Source organism: Lepeophtheirus salmonis, chromosome 13, assembly GCF_016086655.4.
Source record: "Lepeophtheirus salmonis chromosome 13, UVic_Lsal_1.4, whole genome shotgun sequence".
NCBI lineage: Eukaryota > Metazoa > Arthropoda > Copepoda > Siphonostomatoida > Caligidae > Lepeophtheirus > Lepeophtheirus salmonis.
Window position 1 is genome coordinate 37667489 of NC_052143.2, and position 25576 is coordinate 37693064.

A 25576-nucleotide genomic window follows, 5' to 3' on the forward strand; every position below is an offset into this window, starting at 1 on the left:
GTGGATTCTACCTATTTGTACCTTGGGAAATAGAAGAAAATCCCGCCATTACTCCTTCTCTTCTTCATTGTCCATCATTACTTGCTCCTAGTTCTCCTCATCAATCCACAATTCTCCAATTTATCAATTTCCTCATCCCCTTTTCTCTTCCCTTCTTCCTTTTCACATTTCAAATCTACGTAAACAATAAGCAAGTTTGCTCAAGCCTCTTCATTCTCCAGGATCACTTCATATCCCCTTTTCAAGTTCAGCTGTTGGTTGAATCTTACAACAATCATCATCATTCATAGGATCAGGCTGGGACTCCCTCTACAGCCCTACACAAAGACTATTAACTAGTTTAGAAGCATACCCCGTATGACGTCACGAAATATAACCCTGTAACGTGGGAATGAAATCCCCTAGCACCATCTATGATATACCGAATATTGAATTAGTCTTGGACCACTTCTTCCATTGTATTTTTGAGAGTTGAAGAGAGTTTCAAACATAAAGTTGGGCATATTATACGTCGTTACTTTTTTTGTATCACGCAACTTTTTTTTTTCAAAAATAAACAGTAAAAAAACCAAAATAAACAGAAATCATATGATAGTTATCCAAATAAGTGTATCGTACTAACAGCTATTTATCTCTTAAGTAATTCTAGTGTATTATTGTCAAATTATTTTTGAATGAATGAATTACATATACATATATTCAAAAATATTAAAATTCTACAAAGTATTTTATTTGATACCGAGTGGTCCATTAAAATCTGAACACTTAGAATTTTAAAATTTAATAAGAGATAATTTAGTAATTAAGAGCAGAATTTCAAGAAAATTTAAACTATAAACAGATGTGTGTCTGAACTCTTTTAATAATTAATCTAGCCGGTATGAGGGCTGTAGGGGGGGGGGGGCAAAAGTGGGATATAAAGAGTTCAAAAGAACTCAAGACACTATTTCAAAAGTGTCTTGCAACAGAGGAGATGGGTTTCTTTCATTGCTGGTGTTAAAAATGGCTTCTCTATCCTCACAAGGCCACCCACATTTTTGATAACTTTCTTGACAGTCAGGTGTAAATTCCTGTCATTTTGCATTAGGGGATTGGCCTAAATTGTTTTCTTTTTGACAAACCCCTTCTTTCCCAAGAGCATTTCGTACTTACTGACGGAGTAGACGATGGTCCTGTAGACGCCCAGCGTCAAGGAGTGCGCGAATGGAAATTTATCGGTCACATTCAAGTGCCATTTTCTCGACTTGTACGTAAGCTAGAGAGCTCAGATTTGTTTTGTAACTATTTTTTTTAATGTCCTTTAATTGGTTAGATGGAGTTGCAGTGATTAAGTATAAGTAAACATTATAGTATTAAAGTTACTCCATCTAACCTAGGAATCTTTTTAGTGAAATTCCTATACATAAAGTATATTTTTTTCTTTAGGAATCACTGGGGCGCGAACATACACACATCAATTTAAAGAGGATAACTCCAGAGCTTGTTGTCCATGAGCAACTTGCTATATGGTTTTGCAGGAAGAAAAGTAATTACTGTTATAAAGTGGAGAACCTTCTACATTTAAAATAATGGGAAAATGGGATAATTATATTTAAATTAATATATACTTATTTTATCATGCATTTTTAAAACAATTTACACCCAAGATAGGAGAGAATTCTTCTTTCAGAGGGAGATGATAACACACCACCACTGATCGAATAATAACATATATATAAAAAAAAGCACTTCAAACAACTGTTTTTCCTTTTCTAATCGCTAATCGTTTTTTTCCTTACATACATCCCTTCTTGAAGTATAACTAAAGAAGGGATGTATGTAAAGAAAAGACTAAGTTTGGCGATTAGAAAAGGTAAAACGGTTCATGCGTGTGCTCTTTCTTCTATTTTCTGTTCATTATTCATTTAGTCGTAGGAAGTGTATATGTCATAAAAAATAAAGTATAACAAACGTGGTCTAATAATAATAATTTCGTTTTGGGAATTTTTTGTAGTCAATAAAAGATGGACTTCTCTTCTAGACAGTTTTTTAGATGCATACCGGTAGTTGCATAAATACGCGGACTATTTTTTTAAACGCTTATATCTCGAGGTTCCGTGACCTGAAATAAAAAGTTTCAGCACAAGCAACTCGGTAAATCTTTTGGCTTTGTTTTTGTTCCTTTTACTCCCATCAAACAAAATCGTTTACGATGAATGACGAGGCACAACGTCATTTGGTTGCCACTCTCCTCCGCGCTTGTAGGTATGTCAAGAAGATAATCAAGGACACTGGACTATCCAGGACTACTGTGTTCAAGGTCCAGAAGCTTGTCAAGGAGGGAAAAGATCTGAAAGACCTGTCCATATCTCTGGAATGACTCAGGATTGGCTGACTGCCAACATGTCATTTTGGAACAAAAACATTTGGCCACCTCAATCACCTGATTTGAATCCCCTTGACTACAGTGTGTACTGACAAATTGAGAAGAAGGTCTGTGCTACCCGCCACCCGAATTTGGACTCATTGAAGACCAGCGTCAATGAGCAATGGGCAGCCATGGAAGACCATTACATCATTAATATGTGCTAGGCCTTCCGCGGGCGCTTGGAGGGTGTCATAGCAGCTGATGACAGTTATATTCAGTAATTATACTAAATTTCATACCAGAATAAATTCTCTATTATATAATTCTAAAAAAAAATAATTCATACGAATTTTATTACACATTTAATTATTTGCCACAAAATGTCTACGTATTTATGCAACTATCGGTATATGTTGGTATGTTATTTAAAGTTTATAACATTACTTTTTTTTAAATGATTGATATAGTGTGAAGAATCCAAGAGAATTAGAATTATCCAGATAATTTGAAGAATAATTGGGAGAAGAGTAGTTAATGGCGTTTCATCTCATACCTTCGATGTATCTATGGGATGAAAGAAACAAACCTATACCACTAATAAATTTCTAGAAATGATATAAGCAGGAATTACTCAAATGTAGATGGTTTGTTATACTCCAAGTCTAACAAGGACAACGTTTTCTCCAAAAAGAAACAGGAAAAAGTTCCGAAATCAGTTGATAGCCAATTCTTCCCCACTATAAATTTATGTAATGATTGTTGAAAATTATTTGCAGCTTAACAAAAGATAATTAAGCAATCAACGTTTACAATACTGATAAGTACAGAAAAAACAGAAAAACGGACAGCTGACAACAAAATTACAACTCCTTAATAATTATATTTGTTTATAAATTTTTTAGAGCAGGGATGTCCAACCTTTTAATATAATGGGTGGCATTCCTACTTGAAATATTTTAATGGGCCACTGAACCTATTAAGCCAAATTTCATGAAAAATGGCTTTATAAAACAAAATATTATATACAGACTAATTTCAAATTTAATCATTTATAAACAGTTAAAAAAGAAAGGGTGAGCTAGCAACCCTGTTCTGGGGCGTTCGCAGTATTTTTAAATTTTTTTTTGAAAAAATTTAACAAAATTCCTCTGTCGGATAATTTGATCGAATGACCTTCTTTTTTAAAAACGGAATCCTTAAAAAAAAAAAAAAAATCGCTCTGTTTTCGCATAATTTTTTTTCCCAGGATTGGTAATTTTTCAGAAATACTGTTTGAAGTGAGAATGAGGTGTGGGCCGCACTTAAACATTAAGCAGGCCGCAATGCAGCCCAAGGGCCACATGTTGGTCATCTCTGGATTCGAGCTTCATAAACGCTAATTCGAACTCTACTAATCTACGCTTTGAGCACTGATTATGATAAAATAAGCAGAAACATCTACAGCTGATAAGAAAATGTGTAGTGATTACTTTATACTTATTTTTCTCTCTGTGAAGAATAAATTATTTATGAATATAGATTTGAAAAATAAAAAAAATCAAGTTTTCATGTTGCAACTACATTTTTTTGATAAATGTATCCCTTCCTCCCTCTTTTCCTTGCTATCCACACTCCTGCCTGTGAATAAGATATGCATATTGCTAATTATGAATTCGACAAAAAAAAAAAAAATAGTTCTGTCATAACTTTACATATTTTGCAATTTAAAAAAAATTCATTTTCTATTTTATATGAATAAAAAGTTCGGGTTAGATTTTCTTATGAAAAAGTTAATTACCAAACTTTTATACGTGTGTACGTACCTTCATAACTTTATTTTTAGAATAATGTTCTTATCACGGTGGGTGTACAGTCTACACTCAACAGAAAGAAAGATTTATAATCCCTCTGTGTGAGGAAACGGAGTCAGGATTTTTCCTATCCAAACTAATCTCCTACACTTCTTAGAAGAAGATATAACTCGAAGATTAACTTTTAATCCATTCACCATTATTTTTATTGCGATACAAGAGTCTTTGAGGTTACATACATAAATACGAGATAGGTAAACTTGTAGAGTTGTAAATCTTAAGCACTGTCAGTAAAAAAAAAACCCAGAAAATGACACGTTGAACATGATAATTTGAAAAAAGTTTGGGCAACTGTGATGTTCTGTTGTTTCATTAAAAGGAAATGAACACAACTAAACTTGATAATTTGAAAATAGTTGGAGAGGAGAGTAACTGAGGTGTCATGCTGTTTCATTAAAAAGAAATGTAGACAATTTCTACTCTTTATCGTAGAAGGACAAAGACAGTGTGGGATCGTGCAATTCCTTACAAAACCGTATCTGTTATGGCTCCGCAGATATTAAAAGAATCGAATTAGGAATTGTGATTGATTATCAAATCACATAGGGACAGCAATGGAACAAGTCTAAAAATATTTGAGTAGGCTTAGAGATAACTAGTGATACGATAATTTAAAAAAAAAAATTCCGATTCCGATGCAATTCTAGTGAAAATTCCCAATGCTGATTACGTTTCTTTAATACTTTAAAATGATAGTTAAAAAATAACTTTTTGCTGTGAGGTGTGTCCACAGGATTATATATAAATATGTATATATAATTTTTTTCTTTTTTTGGATATGAAAATTATATTTTTGGAAATTAAATTTTCAAAAATGTAATTTGAAATTTAATTCTTTTTCAAAATCCAGAAATAATCACAGAAAATTAATTTTTTTGGAAAAAAATCATAAATTCCAAGCTGTTTGCAAAAAAAAAAAAAAAAAAAAAAAAAAAATGAGTTAATTTTCAAAAATATATGGTTATTTCGAGAGAATTAAATTTTTGGAATTTTTTTTTTGAAATATTATATGAAATTCAAAATATTAAATTTTCTAGTAAAAAACAAAAATTCCTTAGCTTGGGGAAGGGCTATTTTTTTTTGTAGTTTTGAAAAGTAATAAATAGCGAAATACCAGTGATCAATAAGAATCTTTATTTTCCTAATGTCGATTCCAGAAAAAACAATCGATTCTCGTTTCGGATTCCAGTTCATCGACCCATATCTAATTACTTTGACTTTTTCCGGTTTCTTTTATTTCACATAACGATGCCACTCTGACGACTGGTAAAATGTTTGGAAGGAGAGAAGCTTAGATGTCATGACGGGATAGAAAGGAAATACACACAGGCCCCACTGTATCTTGCAAGAACAATAACAGGATTTACTCTGTGTTTAAGCTCACATTCTACTCCAAGTCTAATAAGGACTTGCGCTTATAACCTCCGTACAAATTCTAAGTATTCCCCTCTATGCAAACACGCATTCTTAGATCAAGAATATTTATATGATATACATCAAGGAGCACTATACACAGTGAGCCTTGTGCCAAATCTTTGTAAAATATGGAAACAGGTCTAAGTCCCCCTCTTTACTTATATCTCCCAATATATCTTCATATACCCATCTTTCATGAGTACACGCACCTGTGTTTAATTCATAACTAGATGCTATCTCCTCATTAATAAAAACCCATTTCTACCCTTTTTCTTAGTTATTGTTGAACGTTAGATCTGTAGTTGATGGGATATTTAATTAAATTACGTTCATCCTATGCTGATATTGTTTTTAATTAACGAAGTTAATCATAAACCCACATTTTGATCTTCAATTCAATCCTAATAATACCATCAAGTTTATCTATAGACATATGTATTTTAGCTATATATATAATGAGTTGAATGAAGAAGATTAACTAATTAATTAGTTTCCATAATCCTCTAATTAAACAAAATACAACTACGGAAAATCTGAAATGTTCTAATTATGACCTCGAATTATAGTGATGATAAGGGTCTGGATACGGCCTCTGAAACTTTGAAACATGTCAGGTTCTTTTGGAGACGGTGGCACAGCTCCTTAATGGCAGCGATTAAAGATGATTTTTAATTATATTAAGCTCTTTTGATAAGTTACTTCAAGTATTAAGGTTGAAGAGGTAAAGGACAAACCACTTTTAGAAGTTATATTTTAGTTCTTGCTTTTGAGCAATATCTGAATCTTTTCAAAGACAAGGTAGTATACCGAGTCCTATTGCTAGACCCTAGACAGCTGAAACAATAACAAATAAACTTCGCTTGTATCCCATTTCGCACGTGTACGATCTCCTCTGCCCCGGTATCCTCACCGGGAAGGCTGCAGAGACTGTTGTAATTTTCATCCGGACTGTCTACAACATCAAGTAGTCCATTATACTCCCGTACAGCAGTGAAGAGCAAACACTTTTTAATCAACAATACAGCTGACGTCTGGCTTGCTTCCATACGACCTCCTCCAGCTATGACATCAAACCCCTGGCTTTGCTATTTGTAGCTTTTTGAAGGATAATCTCTTCCGCACCTCTCATCCAAATTTGGATTCTCTACGAGCTACCATTACAGTTTACAGTTTGCTTCTAGATGGTGGAAGGCGTCAACCGCTAAGGATGTAGTGCTCTCTTATGTCGTCCCAGTGCTGGGTGACAGTGTCTTTGATGGCCTCAGAGGTTGGGTGACAGACAATGCAGGCATTCCTTTCAACATGCACCCATAAGCTGTAGTCAAGTGGACTGGCATCAGGGCTGTAGTGGGTCCAAAAGTATCCAAAAGAGTTCATTAGAACTAAAAAGACTCATTCAAAAGAGTCTTGCAACGTAGGAGACGGGTTTTTTTTTCTTACTGGTGTCAAAGGGGCCTCTCCCCCCTTGCAAGGGTCTTTTCACCAATTTTTTTTATAGCTCTGTGGAGATTTTGGTGTGAAACCCCGAGATCTCTTGTATGGGCCTTCATAGACTTGAGGAAATTGGACTGGCTGTTTTTTTTTTAAATTTCTAAGGACTCAGTTTGGCCTTATTGACAGAGCCCTTCTTACTCTCCAACGTTTTCAGAATTGTTGACACTGTAGACCAGGGGTAGGAACCTTTGAGACATGGAGTGCCAACCTCAAGATTTCTAATCAATGAGTGTGCCGCTATCAATAATAATGGTAAAAAACATAGACAAACTACGGGAATAAGTTCTAATTTGTGCGTGCCAGTGAATATACCTTGGCGTGTGAGCAGTGGTACGCGTGCCATAGGTTGCCAACCCCTTGCTGTAGACGGTGGTTTCTGGAGACGCCCAACTACTTGGAGTGCGGGAATGGAAATTCGTCGATCACGTTCAAGTGTTATTTCTCGACTTGATCGTAAGCTGAAGAGCTCAGGTTTATTTTGTATTGTAATTAATTGTAAATGCTTTCATATATCGAAATATGGATTAATTTCAATCATATAAACCTTCATTAATTACTGAATTAGTAAGTGTTCCGATTTTAATGACCCCCCGCTATCTCTAAACGGGACTGAAGTCTTCACTTCAAAATAAGGACATACACAACACTAGCTTTGAGTAGTATTAGCTTTATTCCATAAAAGTCACGTTTTTCGTAATTTAATCACGTGACTGCAAGTTGTATGTCCAACCTCTGTAAACATCCTTTAGTCCAAGTTGTATCCCTTAGATTTGAAGATACTAACCTCTGTGTATGATTGATATGCATACATATGAATTTAAATATGGTGAATGGACATTGAGATTAAAATAATTTTCTTAAATACCATGTCCAAAACAGAGATTTTCTTATCCTTATCATAATTTGTTTCTTTTACAAAAAGATCTCTTTGTATTATCTTCAATATTATTTCTATAGAAAAAGAAAAACGGGAAGATATACATATTTATAATGAAATTTTCAAGTTTTATTTATTGAAAAAGATACTTTTAATAAAACGTTTTGATAAATTGAGAATATTAATTTTTTTTTATTTTTGTTGATAAGAAGAAGAAAAAAAAAGAAGAGAGATTGTGCGTTTAGTAAACTCCTTTCAAAACTTTTTATAAATGATTCATCATAATATCCAGGGGTGGGTAACAAAATGTGGACTCGAGAAATTGCTTAAGAAATACTAAAATATTTGTAATTTTTTTTTACGACACTTGTAAACAATACCTTTGCAAACTTGTTCACTCAATATGCTCACCTTCAACATCAATCACATCCTTTACACTTCGCCGGAAGGCCTTGTAGGAGTGGACGACAAACTCTTGAGCCAATTTATCCCATCCAGCCACTATGGCAGTCTTCAGTGAGCCCATATTTGTCTGTGGAGTTTTGTTGGTTTCCCTCTCCAAAGTTCTCAAGTCCAGCGGGTTCAAATCTGGTGAGGAAGGGCCACATCTCTTTACCTCTCAAGCCTCCTGGCCTTGATGATGTCAGAAGGTGGTCCTCGTGTATGAGAAAAATCCCTAGTCGCCCGTCACGTTCCTTCTGTTTGTTGTAGCAGCCAAGGAGAAGCCGTTAGTGAGCAACGCCGGGCAAGCCTACTGTATTAGTTATTAATTATTTTACCTTAAGTAAATAATTTTATCAAAATAAGTATTAATGACAGAGTATGACATCTCAAGAATTCTAAACAAAGGCCCTTGATTGATATAAACAAATATAAAAATCCATATAATACCCTCTCTGATTTCATAATACGTAGAGTACGCGACTTTAAATCATGCAAGAGTCAACTTATGAATATGAATTAAAACAGCTGAAAATAAAATACAATATTTCTTTGTTTATTTACACAAGTGACTGTGATTCACAACTTGCTTTTTGAAATAAACAAAGATAAGTTGGATAACTGCTGGTCTTAAGATTCTGTCCAAGACTGAATTCTTTTTAGTCGATCCGGTCTTTTTTTTGTTAACAATACAGTCAAAAATTTGATCATTTCTGTTTAAAAAAAACTAAGAATGCATATATTAAGAGTTCAAAAATATATATTATAATGAAAGTATGTATTATATTAAAAAAATACTTTATAAAAATACCGCAAGGGTATTTTTCTTACATATAAGCCAAGTCCCCAATTTACAAAATTAATATACTTTGAAATGACACATGAGTTGTAATATTAATTTTTGTTAGATATAGAGGGAAAATATTATTTTCTTCTATAATACAATGTTGCAGTAATTCCTTCATGATCCGAAAAGCTTTTTTTCTTTCCGGAATCATCCAAGAAATGGAAGAGTGGCACGGAGAAGATGTTTGTCCATACTAATAGGTCATGATTGTTGATTTTATAGAATATATGATCATACATAATGGGATCGGATATATTGTATGACCATGTATTTTTGGGATTTGCATATGTTGAAATAACAGGATCAAACAGTGCCTTTAAAATTTTCAAAATATCCAAAGCAGTACTCCTCATATAACGCTTGATAAATTCATAGGGCTTTGAATCCGGAGATGCATTAAAGTCTCCCCCTAGAATGACAACATCCGCGGTGGATCTTTGTACTCCGTTACGAACCAGCTCGGATACTTGATCCAAACGAATATCATCATTCGTATAATTCTTTCCAGGGGGAGCGTCCGCAACTGTGTGAGTAAGAAATAAATCCGCCGTTACGTTACCGGGCAATACGAGTCGTACTCTTCCAACACCCTGAAAAATAAAATTTTTAATTTTTTTTTGTGAATAAATATGAAGTTTTGAACTTTTATATGAATAGTTATGGATATTTGAAATTTTTTTCTTAAAAGGTAATATTTGTATTTTTTTCGGAAAAATTAAATATTTTGTTAACCCCTGTGGATTTTTGAAATTTATTTCCAAAAACTGTCATATTTGAAATTTTTTTGTGAACTGCTGATTTTTTTTCTGAAAAAATTCAATTTGTTGTGAATAAATATGGATTTTTGAAATTTTTTCCGGAAAAATTAAGTTTTTTGTGATTAAGTATGGATTTTTGAAATTTGTTTCCAAAAAATACTTTTTCTGTCAACAACTGTGGGTTTTTGAAGTTGTCATACAAAAAATTCATCATTCGAAAGTTCAGTTTTGGGAATTTTTTTCCAAAAAATTTTAAATGTTCAGAAAAAAAAATCAAATACGAAAGTTTTTTTAAGTGTTTCATGGAAAAAATTTAATATTTGAAGTTTTTTATCGAAAAGATTTAAAGTTTTTAAATCTATATTAAAAAAAATAAGATTTTTTGTGAATAGTTATGGATTTTTTTTTTTTTTGAAAAATTTAATATTTGGATTTTTTTTTAATATTTTTCCAAAAAATTACTTTTTCTGTGAACAACTGTGGATTTTCTAAGTTTTCATAAAAAAAAAATTAACATTTTACATTTCAGTTTTGGAAATTTTTTTTATGTAAAACATTTAAAATTTTAAATTCTCTTTTAAAAAAAAAAAAGATTTTTTGTGAATAGCTATGGATTTTTGAATTTTTTTTCCAAAAATAAATATTTGAAAATTAATTTTTGAATTTTTTTTCCAAAAATCAATATTTGAAAATTAATTTGTGTTATTTTTTGTGATTAGCTAAGGATGTTTGATTTTTTTTTTTAAATAACCAAGCCTCCAAAAATTAATCCTTCAGATACCTTATTAACTAAATCTTCCCCATCAACAAACTCTTCTGACGAATGGCCTGATGAATTATAAGGATGGAACTCTACTTCATGAAACGGATATTTACTCAAAACTGCGAGTCCAGAGCACTTTAATGGAGCCGTCAAATGCATACACGGATTCATAGAGTCAAAAGAAGTCATTATGTAAACCCCCTCCAATTCTAACTCAATCGTTGCATGATCCGCAGGCATCCAGAGCTCTTCAAAAAATACGACATCAAATTCTGGATCTTTATGCAGCATTTCCGCAATTTTTAATATCCTTTCCTCCTTGTCCAAGGAACCAAATGCATAGGGAAGACCCCATACATTGAGGCTAAGGATTTTGAGTGTGTGATGAGAGCCAAAGTAATAGCCGAAGTAAACGCCTAACCCAATGAGTAGTAGGATCAATATGAAGGCTATAAACAGGAGGCAAATCACATGACGGAGTTTATTTCGTGGGATCCTATGAGGGCAATTATCTTGTATGAGCTGTGCTTGGTCATCAGCCATTTTAATGACGGAGTGGAACTGAAGAAAATGATAGTTACTTATCAAAGAGACAAAGGAAGTGAATTAGGAGGGAAAATTAACTACTACAGGAAAGAGAGGAGATTCTTCTACATGTTAAATAACATTAGTTCAAGAAAATTATTGCAGTTGTATTACTGTTTTATCAAGTATTTTTCTAAAAATATATCGAGGATAAGTGGAAATTCTTCCTTCAATGATAGGTGTTAACTAGAGGAGATACAATGTCCCAGACTGATTTCCCCCAAGTTGTGTCTTCAGGGGCGTCTGCAGGATTATATGTAAACATATATATATATATTTTTTTTTTGGTGGCTGACTTGTTTTGAATTTTTTTTTGAAAAACCCTTCCAAAATCCAATGCTATTCACCAAAAATTATAAATGTTATTTTTTTTTTGTAAAAAAAATGTAAAATCTCAGCTGTTCCCCCAAAAATTCAAAAATCCACGGTTATTCACAAAAAATTAGAAAAATCCGCAGCTGTTTACAAAGAATCTCAAAAATCCATAACAATTCGTAAAAATATTAAATTTTTGTCAGAAAATTACATAAATCCACAGCTGTTCACAAAAAAACTAATAAAATAAATTTCGAATACTAAATTTTTTGGAAAAAAAATTCAAAAATCTATGGTTTTTCACAAAAAGTAGTCCCTTTTTGCAGAAACTAAACCCTTGAGTCTGTTAGGGAAAGTGATGACTTGTTATGATTTTGTTCCATCTAAATGAGAATTTTGTGCCATTCTCTAATAAGGGAAGTTTTCAGTACATCCAGATTACGGCGGTACATCTTACAGACCTCTTACAGTCTCTTCACAAATGGCAAGATGTCAAAATCCGTTATGTTCAAATTCAAACTGGATGGAGGCTAAAAATTGTTGCTTCAAAATCTAGAGAAATGAGTTTCATACCACTTTTGCATCATACTGGACGTGTGAGAGTAAGTACCATCCTGTTAAAAGGTAATATCTCTTAACTTAAAGGGGAATAAGGACATGCCTGGAGACTTTTTTCCAAAATGGTATCCACGTACTCAATACTGTTAATTTCGTCCTTCCAGGGCACTTTACCGGAAGGGCTCATGACCCCCTATGGCATGACATACTGTGGTTTTTGCATCCCATACACCCTACAGGGTGAATCATAGCTTTTATTGAAAAAAACTGATGATTCTGTGATGTTGAATAGAGCCTCAAAAGAAAAACCTGTAGCATCACTTAAACAATGTTACTTCAACAAACATTGGAGCTTGAGAAAAATTATTCCTTTCAACACAATGTGCGTAGGTTCGTGCCCCGGTCGTTCCTAGAGAAGGAAATATTCTTTATATATATGGACTTTAAATGTGATTCCTAGGTCAGATGGAGTAAATGTAACACTAAAATATTTACTCATACTGAATCGTGCAACTCCATCTGACCAATTATAGGAACATTAAATGTCCAAAAAAATCTTGTATCTCTTAACTTTCTTTTCTCTCGTATTTGAAAAATTACCAATGAATATTATATTCATTGGAATTTGCTGACAATTAATCAATAATTTATAACGAGCATTTCTACAATGGGATCTCTAAATTTCAATGAGTTATATAAGTTTAGTTAGATGGATTTTGGGTCCACCAATTATTGACTTTAAATCTCTATATCCGATGAATCCATTATATTAATAAAATATCTACTAATTGGGAGCAACTCCATCTGACCCATAAGGGGAGGGAAAAGGCTTAGAGTAAATTGAACCCAGGGCATTTTATTATTAGCTATCCATATTTATTCATTTTTCATTTGATTTTGTATGTACGTGGAATCTCTGTTATCTAAAATCCACTTATTGAATTTTTTGTTACCTATGAACAGTAACGAAATATGCAGGGTATGTTTAAATATCTTCGTGAATGATGTATTTTTTAAAAAGAAAAATACAACAACCCCGTATACATATTTTTGTAAATTTTTAAAGAATGTAGACAATTTATGGTTTATTTGACAAAAAGACCCCTTGAGATCAATATGTATTAACTTTGTCTAAAAAAAAAAAAGAAGCATATTAGGGAAAGTAGAATAGATTTTCCATGTTCACCACCAACCCAACTCAACTCCCTACTTGTTCAGACCTATTGCATTGAGTCTATTTCATATATAAAAAGAGATTAAAGTATCTAACAAGAAATCTGCACAACGTTAGGAAAGGATAATGACAGCCAAATATCACATTTGATGTCTAACTTCATTGAATTATATGCAATGTAATTTTAGCACCAATTTATATTATACAGGGTGTACAAGGGAAATTCATAATAAAAATAAGGCAAATTATGAGACTTTTATGAGAGATAGAAAGATGATGAATCTTTTGTACAAAATCCACACTAAATATGAAATATTTATTTATAATGAGAGCCCTCGTTTTCGATCACATTATGGACAGGGGGCCTGAATGCCAATCATGCTCTGGCCACTTCGTGCAGGTCCAGGTTCTTAATAGTCTAGACGAGTGTTGCATCGATTCTTATTTATTCGTCCAGTCCTGTCTTAAGACCGGTCCTATCGGTCCTCGTAACCGTCAGTCCTTGGGACCGGTCCTTAAGATCGTATATCCTTGGAATTTTTCATAAAAATATCGATGGTTTATTAAGCCAAATAAGCTATATCAAATATGTATTAGGGTTATTGCACATATCTTTCAAAAAATATTATATTTTCCATTATAATACAATATAATATGAACATATTATATTGTTACTTGGTCATATAATTTATTTTATTATATAACAGAATAACTAAATGGAGGAAAAACACACTCATTGACGTCACGAGGGATCGATTTTACCTTCTTTAAGGACCGACAAGTGGGACTGGACTGTAATGGATAGGACCGGACTGAACTGGAATACGGTCTTCGGTCCTAAATAAGGATCGACACAATACTAGTCTTGACGATGGATAACTTCAAGCATCATCTAAGACATGATGATTCTTGCAGGCAATCCTCTCTGCCCTGCCCACTGGTATAAGGCCCAGAATATTAGGTCCAGGCTCTTGGTTGGCTAATAGGATGGGCCCAAAAATCTGGCACATTATGCCCCAAGAACTCATGGGCAATTTTGGTATTATGAGCAGGTGCTGAGTCTTGCTAGAATGTGTATGGTTTTGCATCAGTTACATCATTCATTGACAACGTCCTTTAGGACCTCTTTGGTGAATGTCTGGCCCTTTCGGAAGCAGTGGGAGAAGAATGACATGCCCTAACGGTCCAATAATCACCACGACTATAATAAAAGCCCGATACTTGATCTTCATGACTAGTTGGAGCTCATCAGGTGCACGGCAGATCCATCGATCGGTTAATCTTAGGGTAAATGGTAAAGATTTTATCGTCCGAGAAAAAGCACACGTAATCCACTTTGCTCTTCATTTGGTTGATCAAAATCTCGCCATTGCTGATTCTGTCGGGCTTATTTTACTTTGTTAGCAGATGATCTCACCCTGTACAACATTCCAAGTAGAACAGCTATTTTTCAGAAGGAAAAGTTGAACATATCCGGAATTTTTTTTATATCCAAAGTATTTAAAAAAAATGCAATTTTTTGTAATTCATCTGAATTATCTAATAGAATTCATTTTTTAATTATAGAATGTAATATTTTTCTGATATATTAAGTGTTCTTTGTTTGACTTTTTTGTGTGTTATGAGGGGGCACTTACGATATGTATTCGTATTTATTGAAAAACAATGTGAAATGGATTTAAAAATAAACATACAGAACAAAAATGTTTGTGTCAGTTTACAATTTGTACGTATAAAAATGGAAAAATCCTCAAGGGAATTCTTCATTCTAATTTTTTCATCGACTTCTATAAAGTTGATTCCAAAAAAGGAAAAAAAAGTGATGTAATGTGAATTTTTAATTCCTGTTTCATCTATGCAAAGTATTGTATAGCGTAAAAATGCGTACAACTATAAGCGTATTTTTATCATATCCGGATTTGACTCTATATAAGTAAGTTTGAACGAAGCAATATTGATTGAAGTCTTTATAAAAGTATTTAAATGAATAACAAACTATCTTTTTAACCGGGTATATGCAGGCTGTGAGCGATCAGGAAAAAAATTGCGATCAGAAATTCACTGCACTGTAGCAAATTAAAGGTCAGGGCCATTTGCAATCAGCGATCCCATCAATTTAACTATGATCATATTCAAATATACAATTTTTCTAAGCTTATAAATGAATATATGTATATACCTTTTTAACTTAAATAAACGATTTATACTCCTTTTTCAAATCTAAGAATATGTGGGAAAAAACTAAAATATAGTCTGCCGGCGAAGAGTAAAATATCTATATAAATCCTTTTTTTCTAGCTCTTTATTTGATATTAACAGGAGCTGCTTCTAAAAGTTGTTGTCTCTCTGCCTCGCCTCTGTTTAGTCCTCTTCAGGATCTGTTTGAATGGATTGCATTTTTTTAGCTATTTCTGTTGCAATATAGCGAAATAAAGATAAAGACTGATTGCAATACTGCGATATAATATCGCCATATCATAATAAATCGCCGATCAAAAAAACCTAAGATTAACAAGCCTGTTTAAATGGGGGAGATTTTTTTAATCTGCTAAAGTCATCATGTAAAACGAATAACTCGTCGTCAACACATCAATTGTCTTATGATGAAAGAGGGACTTCCACAGGGGCTGGGCTGGAAGGGCTGTATCTCCCCCAATCTATTAGAAAATTTAATGTTTGAAATTTAATTTTAGAACCTTTTTTTGAACCTAAGCCATTTACTTTTCCAAAAACATTGATTTTTTTTGTCACACTACTAAATAAATGTACCTACTTTTTATTTGATATTTAAATAACTAAACAAAACAAAAAACATGCCCTAAAAAGGCTTAGAATTAACAACTCTACCTAGGAACATTCATCACTCACTTTTTCAACACACACTAAAGAAAAAAAAATGAACATATTATATTCATCCATTAAAATGAATATTTATTTATCTCATTTTAAAGTTGAAAAGGGTTAAGATAAATAGGAATAACTATAAAAAGGAATTGTATTATCGTCTTGGGAGATATTTTCGTCACGTTTTCATACATATATGAATGTATGTACAATATTCCTTCAGTAAGGGGTCGAAAAGATTCCTTCAAAAACGAAAAGAAAAGGAAAAAAAAGAAGTTTTTTTTGTATTATTATTTATTGTTATTAAAATTTTTTTTATTCATGCATAGTAAAAAAAAACAACCCAATTCTTATTTAGACGTAAAAAGCTTTTTCTTCAAGATAAAGTATTCTTTAGACTCTTTACGATATTGAAGAGCTGTCTAAAGGAGAGCTTAGCTTACTTGATTCCGTTGACAGATAGGTGTTTTGTTAGCTGAACTTGTATATATTGCATATTATGTCATGTTAGAAAAAAAAAGGTTGAATCTGAGAGTGAATTTATTCATTGAATTACATATACTGGGCGTTCCATTGAAATCTGAACACTTACTAATTGAATAATTAATGCCGTTTGAGTGATTGAAATTAATTCATATTTTGATATATTTAAGCATAAACATTTAGAAACAAAACAAACCTGAGTAGAGAAAATGACACTTGAACGTGATCATTTAATTTCCATTGGCCCTCTCCAAGAAGTTATTCAACTCCAGGACCACTGTCTACCCCATCAACAAGTCCGAAACTTTGGAGAGGAAGAAGGGCTCTGTAAAAAAGGTCAGACTGGACCCAGAAAAGTTAAAGAAAACAGCGCAGGCCAATAACCTTGAGCCCATTCAGGGGCCATGCAAGAGATCTTGGAGTTTCACACCAGACTCTACAGAGAGCTATCAAAAAAGTGGATAGAAAGTGCTTTGTGAGGGTGGAGAAGCCACTTTTGACACAAGCAACGAAAGAAACCCATCTCCTCCATTGCAAGACTTTTTTAAATGAGTATTTTGAACTCTTTTTTGATACTTTTGGGCACCTACAGTCCTGATCCCAACCTCCTGAACTACACCTTTTGTGTGTATGTCGAAGGGGAAAGCCTACAGTGTCCGTCATTCAAACACCCTGGCCGTCCAAGCCACTGTCTACCAGTGTGGGACCTAATGACAGAGGACTACATACATCTGCAGCCGGTGCCAAACTTTCTCCCCCCGCCTGGAAGCCATCATTGCCGCTAGGGGCGGCTACATTAATGATTCAGAAAGTTCAGTTTTGTTGAAGTTCTATTGCTAAATAAATTATATCTTGTTCAAGTTTAAAATTCAAATGTTCAGATTTTAATGGACCACTTGACAAATTATTGTCATTTAGTAGCATTTGTCATTTAGAATAAATAATTTTTGAAATGTCCCATTTATATTGCATTGAGAGGGATTGGATTGTATATTTTCCTTGACTCCTACTTACAGTATATTTAATCCCCGCAAATTTAACATCTAAATTAATTAAACAAAGTTTCACTCCTGGGTATTTCAAATAACATCAACTCTTGACTCCTTCAAACTAAAAGGACTAATTCAATAAGAGTATTTCATTATGTGATTATGAGGTACAATTTGACTGAATTTAATAAAACACTCGTTCTTTTCCAAAAAAAAAAAAGAAGCTCTTGGTAAATGCCCTGAAAAGGTCTTAAATTATTCTCATGAATTCGATCTGCTTTAGTTTGATTCACAATAAATGTAAATGGACTTTCAAGACACAACGCGCTCGGGAGAAATATTATTTTAAATAAAAAAGTGTCATTTTGATCTAGATATCAAAATGTAAGATTGAAGTTTCTTATTATTTGGATGTTCCTAAAACCAATATTTGCCCAGATATTTTCATTTTCTTGAAGTATATATATATATATATATACACACAAGTCCATCTCACCTCATATCATAATTTCATTATTGAGCTCTCACCCTCCTTTCCAAACAATATCCCTCTGTATATATGAAGGATATGTGAAGTATTACATGTATCAACCAATCATTTATTAAACGGTGGGATGAATACAGGGTGATACATATTTATAATGGCTTTTTTAAAGTTTAAATAAACGCTCATCAAAAATTTTAAAAGTAATTTGCACTCAAGGCTCAACAAAAAGAGTGGACAGACAAAAGCAACAGCATAAAAAAATATTTCCAAAACCAGTTATTTCCATTTTTTAAATTTTATTACATTTACGAGTATATACTGAGTGGTCCATTAAAATCTGAACACTTTGAATTTGAAATTAAACACGATATAATTTATTAATTAAAAATATAATTTCAACAAAATTAGTACTATATATAGATGTGTGTCTGAACTCTCTAAATCATTAATGTAGCCGTCCTTAGCGGAAATGATGGCTTCCAGGCAGCAGGAGAAGGCCTGGTATCCGCTGCGGATGTAGTCCTCTTTAATTAGGCCCCATGTAGGCAATCAGTGGCTTTGAGGGCCCGGGTGTTTGGATAAAGGACACTGCAGGTTTTCTCCTTGACATACACCCAAAGATAGGGCTGTAAGGGGGGGGGGCAAAAGTGTTAAAAAAGAGTTCAAAAGACTCATTCAATAGAGTCTTGTAACGGAGGAGATGTATTTCTTTCTTTGCTGGTGTCAAAAGTGGCCTCCACACCCTTAAAAGGCTCTTTCCGCCCACTTTTTTGATAGGTCTCTGGTTAGTCAGATGTGAAATCTCGATATATCTTGCACGGTTTCCTCATGGACTTGAGGGGATTGGCCTGAGCGGTTTTCTGGAACTCATCCGAGTCCATTTTGGCCTTTTTGACATAGTCCTTCTTTCTCTTCAACGTTTCGGAATTACTGACGGCGTAGAGGGTGATTCAGGAGACACTCAACTGCTTGGAGTGTACGAATGGATATTTGTCGATCACGTTCAAGTGGGATTTTCTCGACTTCTACGTAAGCTAGATTGCACAAATTAGTTTTATTTTGTAACTCATTGCTTATGCATTAATATATAGAAATATGAATTAATTTTACTATACTCACCCTTCAATAAATATTGAATTAGTATGTGTTCAGATTTCTATTGACCACCCTGTAGCAGTTAGATGATATATACACAGAGTAAACCTTTTCATTTTTTGGTTTCAATGTCAGCAATATATAATTAATATGCGCGGCAAATTTGTGATTTATTCCAAGACCAGTTAATTCCATTTGATTTTACATTTAAAGGTAGTGTATTCTAGTGTTGATATTCTATTGGTTAAAATTAGAAAGCCAGCTCTCAAATTACAAATAAAAAAACTATTTAATAGTATTTTTTAAAGGCAAAACCAATTATTTTTCTGGAAATAACTGTAATTGTGATAAAAAGCACTTTTTCAGTTGTTATTTTGTAACACTATCAAGTACATATGAGGAGGTAATTTCTAAAACAAGTTAATTACCAGATTTTCAATTATGTTGTGTTTATAAAGCAGTTTGATGGTATCAGTACATTCTAAAGTTTTATTGTTCTGTTTTACTGTCAGCTATTTTCATATAATATACACAGCAAATTCATGATTGATTGAAAAACAAGTTCATCCCGTTCGAATTTTGTTCCAAAAACAGTGTATTCCATTGTTGTTGATGTTCTATTATTTAAATTGGCAAGCCTGCAATCTGATTGGCTGACCGAATTATTCATTTTATGGAACCTATATTTATATGTTCAAAAACCATTATTTTCCTTGAAAAAACTGTCTTTGAGATCAAAGTTCCTTTTAGTTGCTTTTGTCGGAGTAAATTCTGGTGTATAATGCATTGTTAAAATTTTTAGATCAGCTAAATAGATAAAAATGTTATGGCAGAGAAAAAGTAATCTCGTATTTCCCGCCCTTTTATTAAATAAACTACCTCTTGTTCATTAAGAGTCAAAGTGTCTCATACGATAAAGCGTTGAAAGGTGTACTACAAACGTTTTTCGGACGGTATTGCGCTTGGCCAGTTCAGTCGCTAATTACCGTGCATCGGGTATGAAGGCCTCAAAGGAAGTAATTTGCCAAATTTTACACTTTTAACACCTGAAAGGGAAAAACACATGGAAAGCGACCTAGAAAATTTGTAATGTCTATAGAGCCGATATTCTTTCGTTTTATGTAGCACGTCGGTGGTTCACGCGATTTTTATTTTTTTCCACTCAATTCTCCCACCCTACTTTGAAAAACTCTACCGTTTGGAGCTGGCTGTTGAACCAAAGCGTCCAGCATTGGTGTATAGGAGGGGAATTGTGTTTCATTAAGACAACGCCAGGCTGTACACCTCTTTGATGATGTACCAGAAACTCTGGAAGCTCGGATTTGCATTCTTATGCATCCACCCTACCTGGCACCATGTGACTATCACCTTTTCCTGTCTATGGCCAACGTGCTTGGGGAAACCTGTTGAACCAACTGATATTTGTTGTATTTTCATGTTACAGTACTTTAAATGGTTATTTTTATAATAAAATAGTTGTAAATATTTCGTTTTATTAGGTTAATTTAAAAAGCCACATCAAAAAGATAATATTTAAGAATAAATTCAATGTTCAAAAAGTGCATTAAATTTAATATTTAACAAAGCTGATAGCCTAATCAATTCAATTGTACCAACGACTTTGCTAAATTTTCATAAAAAAGAGTTTAATTCTAACCTTCGATAAGGTACAATACCCCTGAATCATCCTGTATATTGGTACATAAAGACAACTCATTTTCTGTAACATCAATAAACTTCTTGGTTTTATCATTTTTATTATTATGATTTGAAAGAAGATGAATGTGTAATGTAAGAATGAAGTTATGATCCTGAGAGAGAGAGAAAGAAAGAGAAATAACAATCTAAAACTCTCCAAGATGTTTTCTCAAGAGAAATAAACAACTCCTTTAAAAGTGTCGTGTGATGGTTGATTTATACACAAGTACACACTAAATAAAATAAGTAAATGTTGTGGCTCTTGAGTTTATGGGAAATGATTTACTATAAGGAGGGGCAAGGGGTGTTAGATAAGGATCTCTTTATAAAGGATATAAAGGAAAGGGGTTTGCAAAAGTCAATAGGTATACAGAGGTGAGACTCAAAACTTGTAGTAACATTTGATCTTACCATTTTATAAGGTTTAATTACGCAACCAAACAACAGGTGAAGCATAAATATTTTATCCCATGTCTTTACCGAGTGGTCCATTAAAATCTGAATACCTTGAATTTTAAACTTCAACGATATATAATTGATTAACTAAAAATAGAATTTCAACAAAATTAATCCTATAAATAAATGTAATTCTGAGCTCTCTTAAACATTAATTTAGCCACAATTACCGTCAAATATAGCTTCCAGGCGCGGTGTAAGTCTTGTAACACGCAACAGATAAAGTCCTCTGTCTTGGCGTCCCAGTGCTGGCTGACTGTGGCTTTGAGGGTCTTGGTGTTTATTATGTCGGGCACTGTAGGGAGTGAAAATTGTCAAATTTGAGTTCAAAAGAATTTAAACGAGTCTTGAAACGGAGAAGATGGTTTTTTTTAATTGCTATTATCAAAAGTGGCCTCTCCATCCTCACAAGGCTCTCTCCAAACAAACAATTTGTGATAGATCTCTGGACAGTCTGGTCTGAAATGAACCTAAAAGGACTTGAGAAGAAGATTAGCCTGGGCTGTTTTCTTGAACTCCTCCGGGTCAAGTATAGCCTTTTTGACAGAGCCCCTCTTCCTCTCGAATGTTTCGACTTGCTGACGTCGTAGATTGTGGTTCTGGAAACACCCAACAGTTTGAAGTGCACAAATAGAAATTCGTCAATATCGTTCAAGTGTCATTTTCTTTACTTGCATGGAAGCTAGAGAGTTTAGGACTGTTTTGTTTTGTAACTAATTGTTCTAGTATATCGAAATATCACTCAACCTTAATAAATAATTGAATTAGTACTACTCAGATTTCAATGGACTATCCGGTATGCTTAAAAATGCCGGGGCAACAACAAATAGGGCAACACTACTTGTGCCGAGAAGGCTGAAGAGACCAATAGCCTCTCTATCCCGACTGTGTACAATATCAAGAAGTACATTAGGGTCCCACTCCGCAAAGACGAAGCAAAGCTTCAGGGGCAACAATATGGCTGACTTCTGGCCGTCCTACTTGTGACTCTCCTATAGACCTGACCTCAACTCTTTGCATTTTAAAACGTATTTGAAAATAATTTCTGCCACAACTCTCATTCAAATTTGGATTCTCTTTAAGTAGCAACCATGACAGTGTGGTGCGCCATGAACACGGCTTTCATCTGCCAATTTGTTCACCGGCATTTCGAAGCTGCTATTGTTTATTTTTCTTTATTATTTCAATGATATTTTTACACTTCATATCAAATTTGTTTGTAAGTCAGAGAATGAGTTTTTTTTAGTGTGAATTACTTCTTTCTATAATACTGATCAGTGATTTTTATTATAAACCATATTATACTTGACGAAGCATATTGAAATTCATTGATTCAACATCATGAAAAATCTAATCATTTATACGTCACAAAATAATACTTAGTCTAATTTCTTAAATTGCTAATTCAAATCTGATATATAGTTGTAACATTGGACAAGTCCCATCAAATACAATTTGTGGAAAAAAGAAAAATACTGAATTGTATAACCTTTCAATAAATTAAAACATTAACATACATATATTCAGCGTACAGGCGTTGTTTAATATTGAGCTTTGAGCGCATGCGCATGTATGGAGTTGTTTGTTGTTTTGGCTTTTGGCCAGAAATGTTTTGCATCAGTATAATAATAATAATGACATCGATCAAATAGTTTTATTTCACAATCATGGAACAGGTATAGTGTCCTTGTAGCAATCCACGCCGGTCGAAACAATGTTGAGATTGCAAACTTCTTAAGCCCAAAAAGATCCCTGGTGTGGAGAGTCAGGAAGGAACTGGAAGAATATTCAGGTGATTATGAATCAACAGGGTGCTTATCACAAAAATGAGGGCCTTTACAGAGGATCTCAACTGTATCTTATTGAGGAAGTTGTAGCTGGAAGACCATTTGTCTGGGAAAAAGAATCTGCTCCATACTACACTGAAAAATAAAAAAACACTGACCTGGTTTTCATTTTTTTTTTTTTTGACTTTGTTGGACACAGTGTTTGGCCTCTAAGTTCAGCTGAACTCAACCCCATGGACTTATTTGTTTTGGGTGCAGTTGAACGACACACCAATAGATCCTCTTGCAACACAAAGTCCGAGCTGAAGTTCATAATTGGGAGGAGTTTTGGAATATGCCAAATGAGGCTGTCATCAAGACCTGCTCCCGTTTCCTAGATCGAGTCGAGGCTGATATTGAAAAAAATTTATTGAATATGATTTTTTTCTTTATTGAGCTTTAATTAATTTATTAAAATGGGAGGATTAATTTGGGAGAATATCCATGATTTTTTTTTATATTTGTTAAATAGAGGTTGTACTCTGTAGGTATAGTCTTCTAAAATTTGGTGAATTTAAGTCAAGTTATCTCGGAGTAATTGACCCCAAAAGAAAAAAGTGCCACAACCGTCTACCCTCTTCTTTTCCTATATATTATGTACTTGTCCATTTGATTTGTGGTCATGTATCCAGTAAACAATCGGTCAATATTTTGTATATTTATATACAATGATTATTTACGAATCGTGAAATTTTTTTCCCAAGATCCAATTTATCAGTTATTTAGACAAAGAGACTTTATATGGCCAACCTTGGCTTCCCCTATGACCTCAATCCTAAGCCTTCCAGATCTTTTTTACGTGATGTGTCAGCCCACTCCTTCTCCAGGGGTGTCTTTAGGGCTTCCAAATTAACATTGTAGGTGTCAGAGGTCTTTTGCTCGATGACACCTTTAGACCACATAGTCAAGAGGTTTGCAGTCTGTTGAGGACGGTGGCTACATTGACCAGGGTTAGAAATTCCACAAGTTGTCTTCACACCACTTTTGAGTTTTTCTGGCCTTGTGGGGCTTCCAGGCTTCCTCTCAATGCCCTTGTTGCCGTCCTTCAGGTTTGAATCTTGTTAATGATACCCTGGGAGTAGGAAATAATGCAATTTCGTCATAACTTATTCCCGAGTCAAGAAGCACTGGCAGACAGTTTATTTTGCCCTCCATCTCAATTGTCCTTGGTTTCTTGAAGTAATTTGTTTAACAAAACTGGAGTGTTTTTATTCTTTACATATCAGTTGATATTAAGGAAAAGAAAAATCGATTTATCATTGCTTTCCAAAGAACACACTGTACATATAATGTAAATCTGAGTTATGTTTCTGTAATCAAAAAAGTGCTGAATTTAAATATTTTGGATGTTATATGAAGTATTTTTGATAATTTAAAATACGTATATATTTATAAAGGAAAGTTGTTTTTATTCTGTCACGAGAGTTCTATTCAAAAAGGCATTATAGAGCAAAAACAAAAGAAAGGATGGGACTCTCAAAATGACGGCCTATAAAAGGCATATACTACTCTTACTTTTATTTAAGGCCTACATGGATTGGTCGAATATAATTATGTTTTACGGCGATCAATTTAGCGTACTTGTTCATTTTTTTGGAGTAAAGTTAGAGTACTCGAGTCCTTTTTTATGGATTTAGAACCATATGGACTTGGATTTACAATGATTTGGGTTTCGATGCGTCTTGGAATAGCTATCCTTTGGATACATAGTCGTAAAAACTGTTTAGCTCTTTCAAAGACAGTGTGGATAAGCAAATCGTATCGTTTTTGAAAGCAAGATATAAATCTTCTTCACGACAAGTAACATGTACAATGCACATACAATCAGAAATATTTTTATATGATCCAGGTAATTTAACCTTATAGTATCAAAATTATTTATGAAAATATCCTCCTTCAGCAGCTGGATTGGCCTCCAGTCTGGGCCTGCACGCCTTGCACACTTTTATCACGTAGCGATTGAAGATATTTGTTCACTCCTTTAGTCCGGGGATTTGGGGTACCACATGTTTTGAGGCCATAAATCTGTAAGATTTTCCTTACACCAAGATTGTGTTGTTATGGCCTTATGATATTTGTTGCTCTCATTAATCCCCAACGGGTTAGTTGGCATCCAACCAGTGCTTAACAACCTCTTCAAGCACCTCCTCTTCGTTAGAAAGGCTTCCATTTCAAAAACTTTACTGGTCAAGAAGTCTTCATTGACAATCTTGATAAGTCCTCCACAACGTGTCCTCGTGAAAGGCTCTCGTCACTGTTAATAAGATTCCTAA

General features: G+C 33.7%; 1 protein-coding gene across 1 annotated transcript; it reads right to left on the minus strand.

The window, feature by feature from the left end:
- Positions 1-9167: 9167 nt before the first annotated feature.
- On the minus strand, positions 9168-11457 carry LOC121128279 (putative neutral sphingomyelinase). The gene is made up of 2 exons (XM_040723857.2): positions 10812-11457; positions 9168-9862 (listed from the first exon to the last, which is right to left on the minus strand). The coding sequence occupies exons 1-2, from the start codon at positions 11334-11336 to the stop codon at positions 9350-9352; spliced, it is 1038 nt and encodes a 345-aa protein (XP_040579791.1). The 5' UTR covers positions 11337-11457; the 3' UTR covers positions 9168-9349.
- Between the last annotated feature and the right edge of the window lie 14119 nt (positions 11458-25576).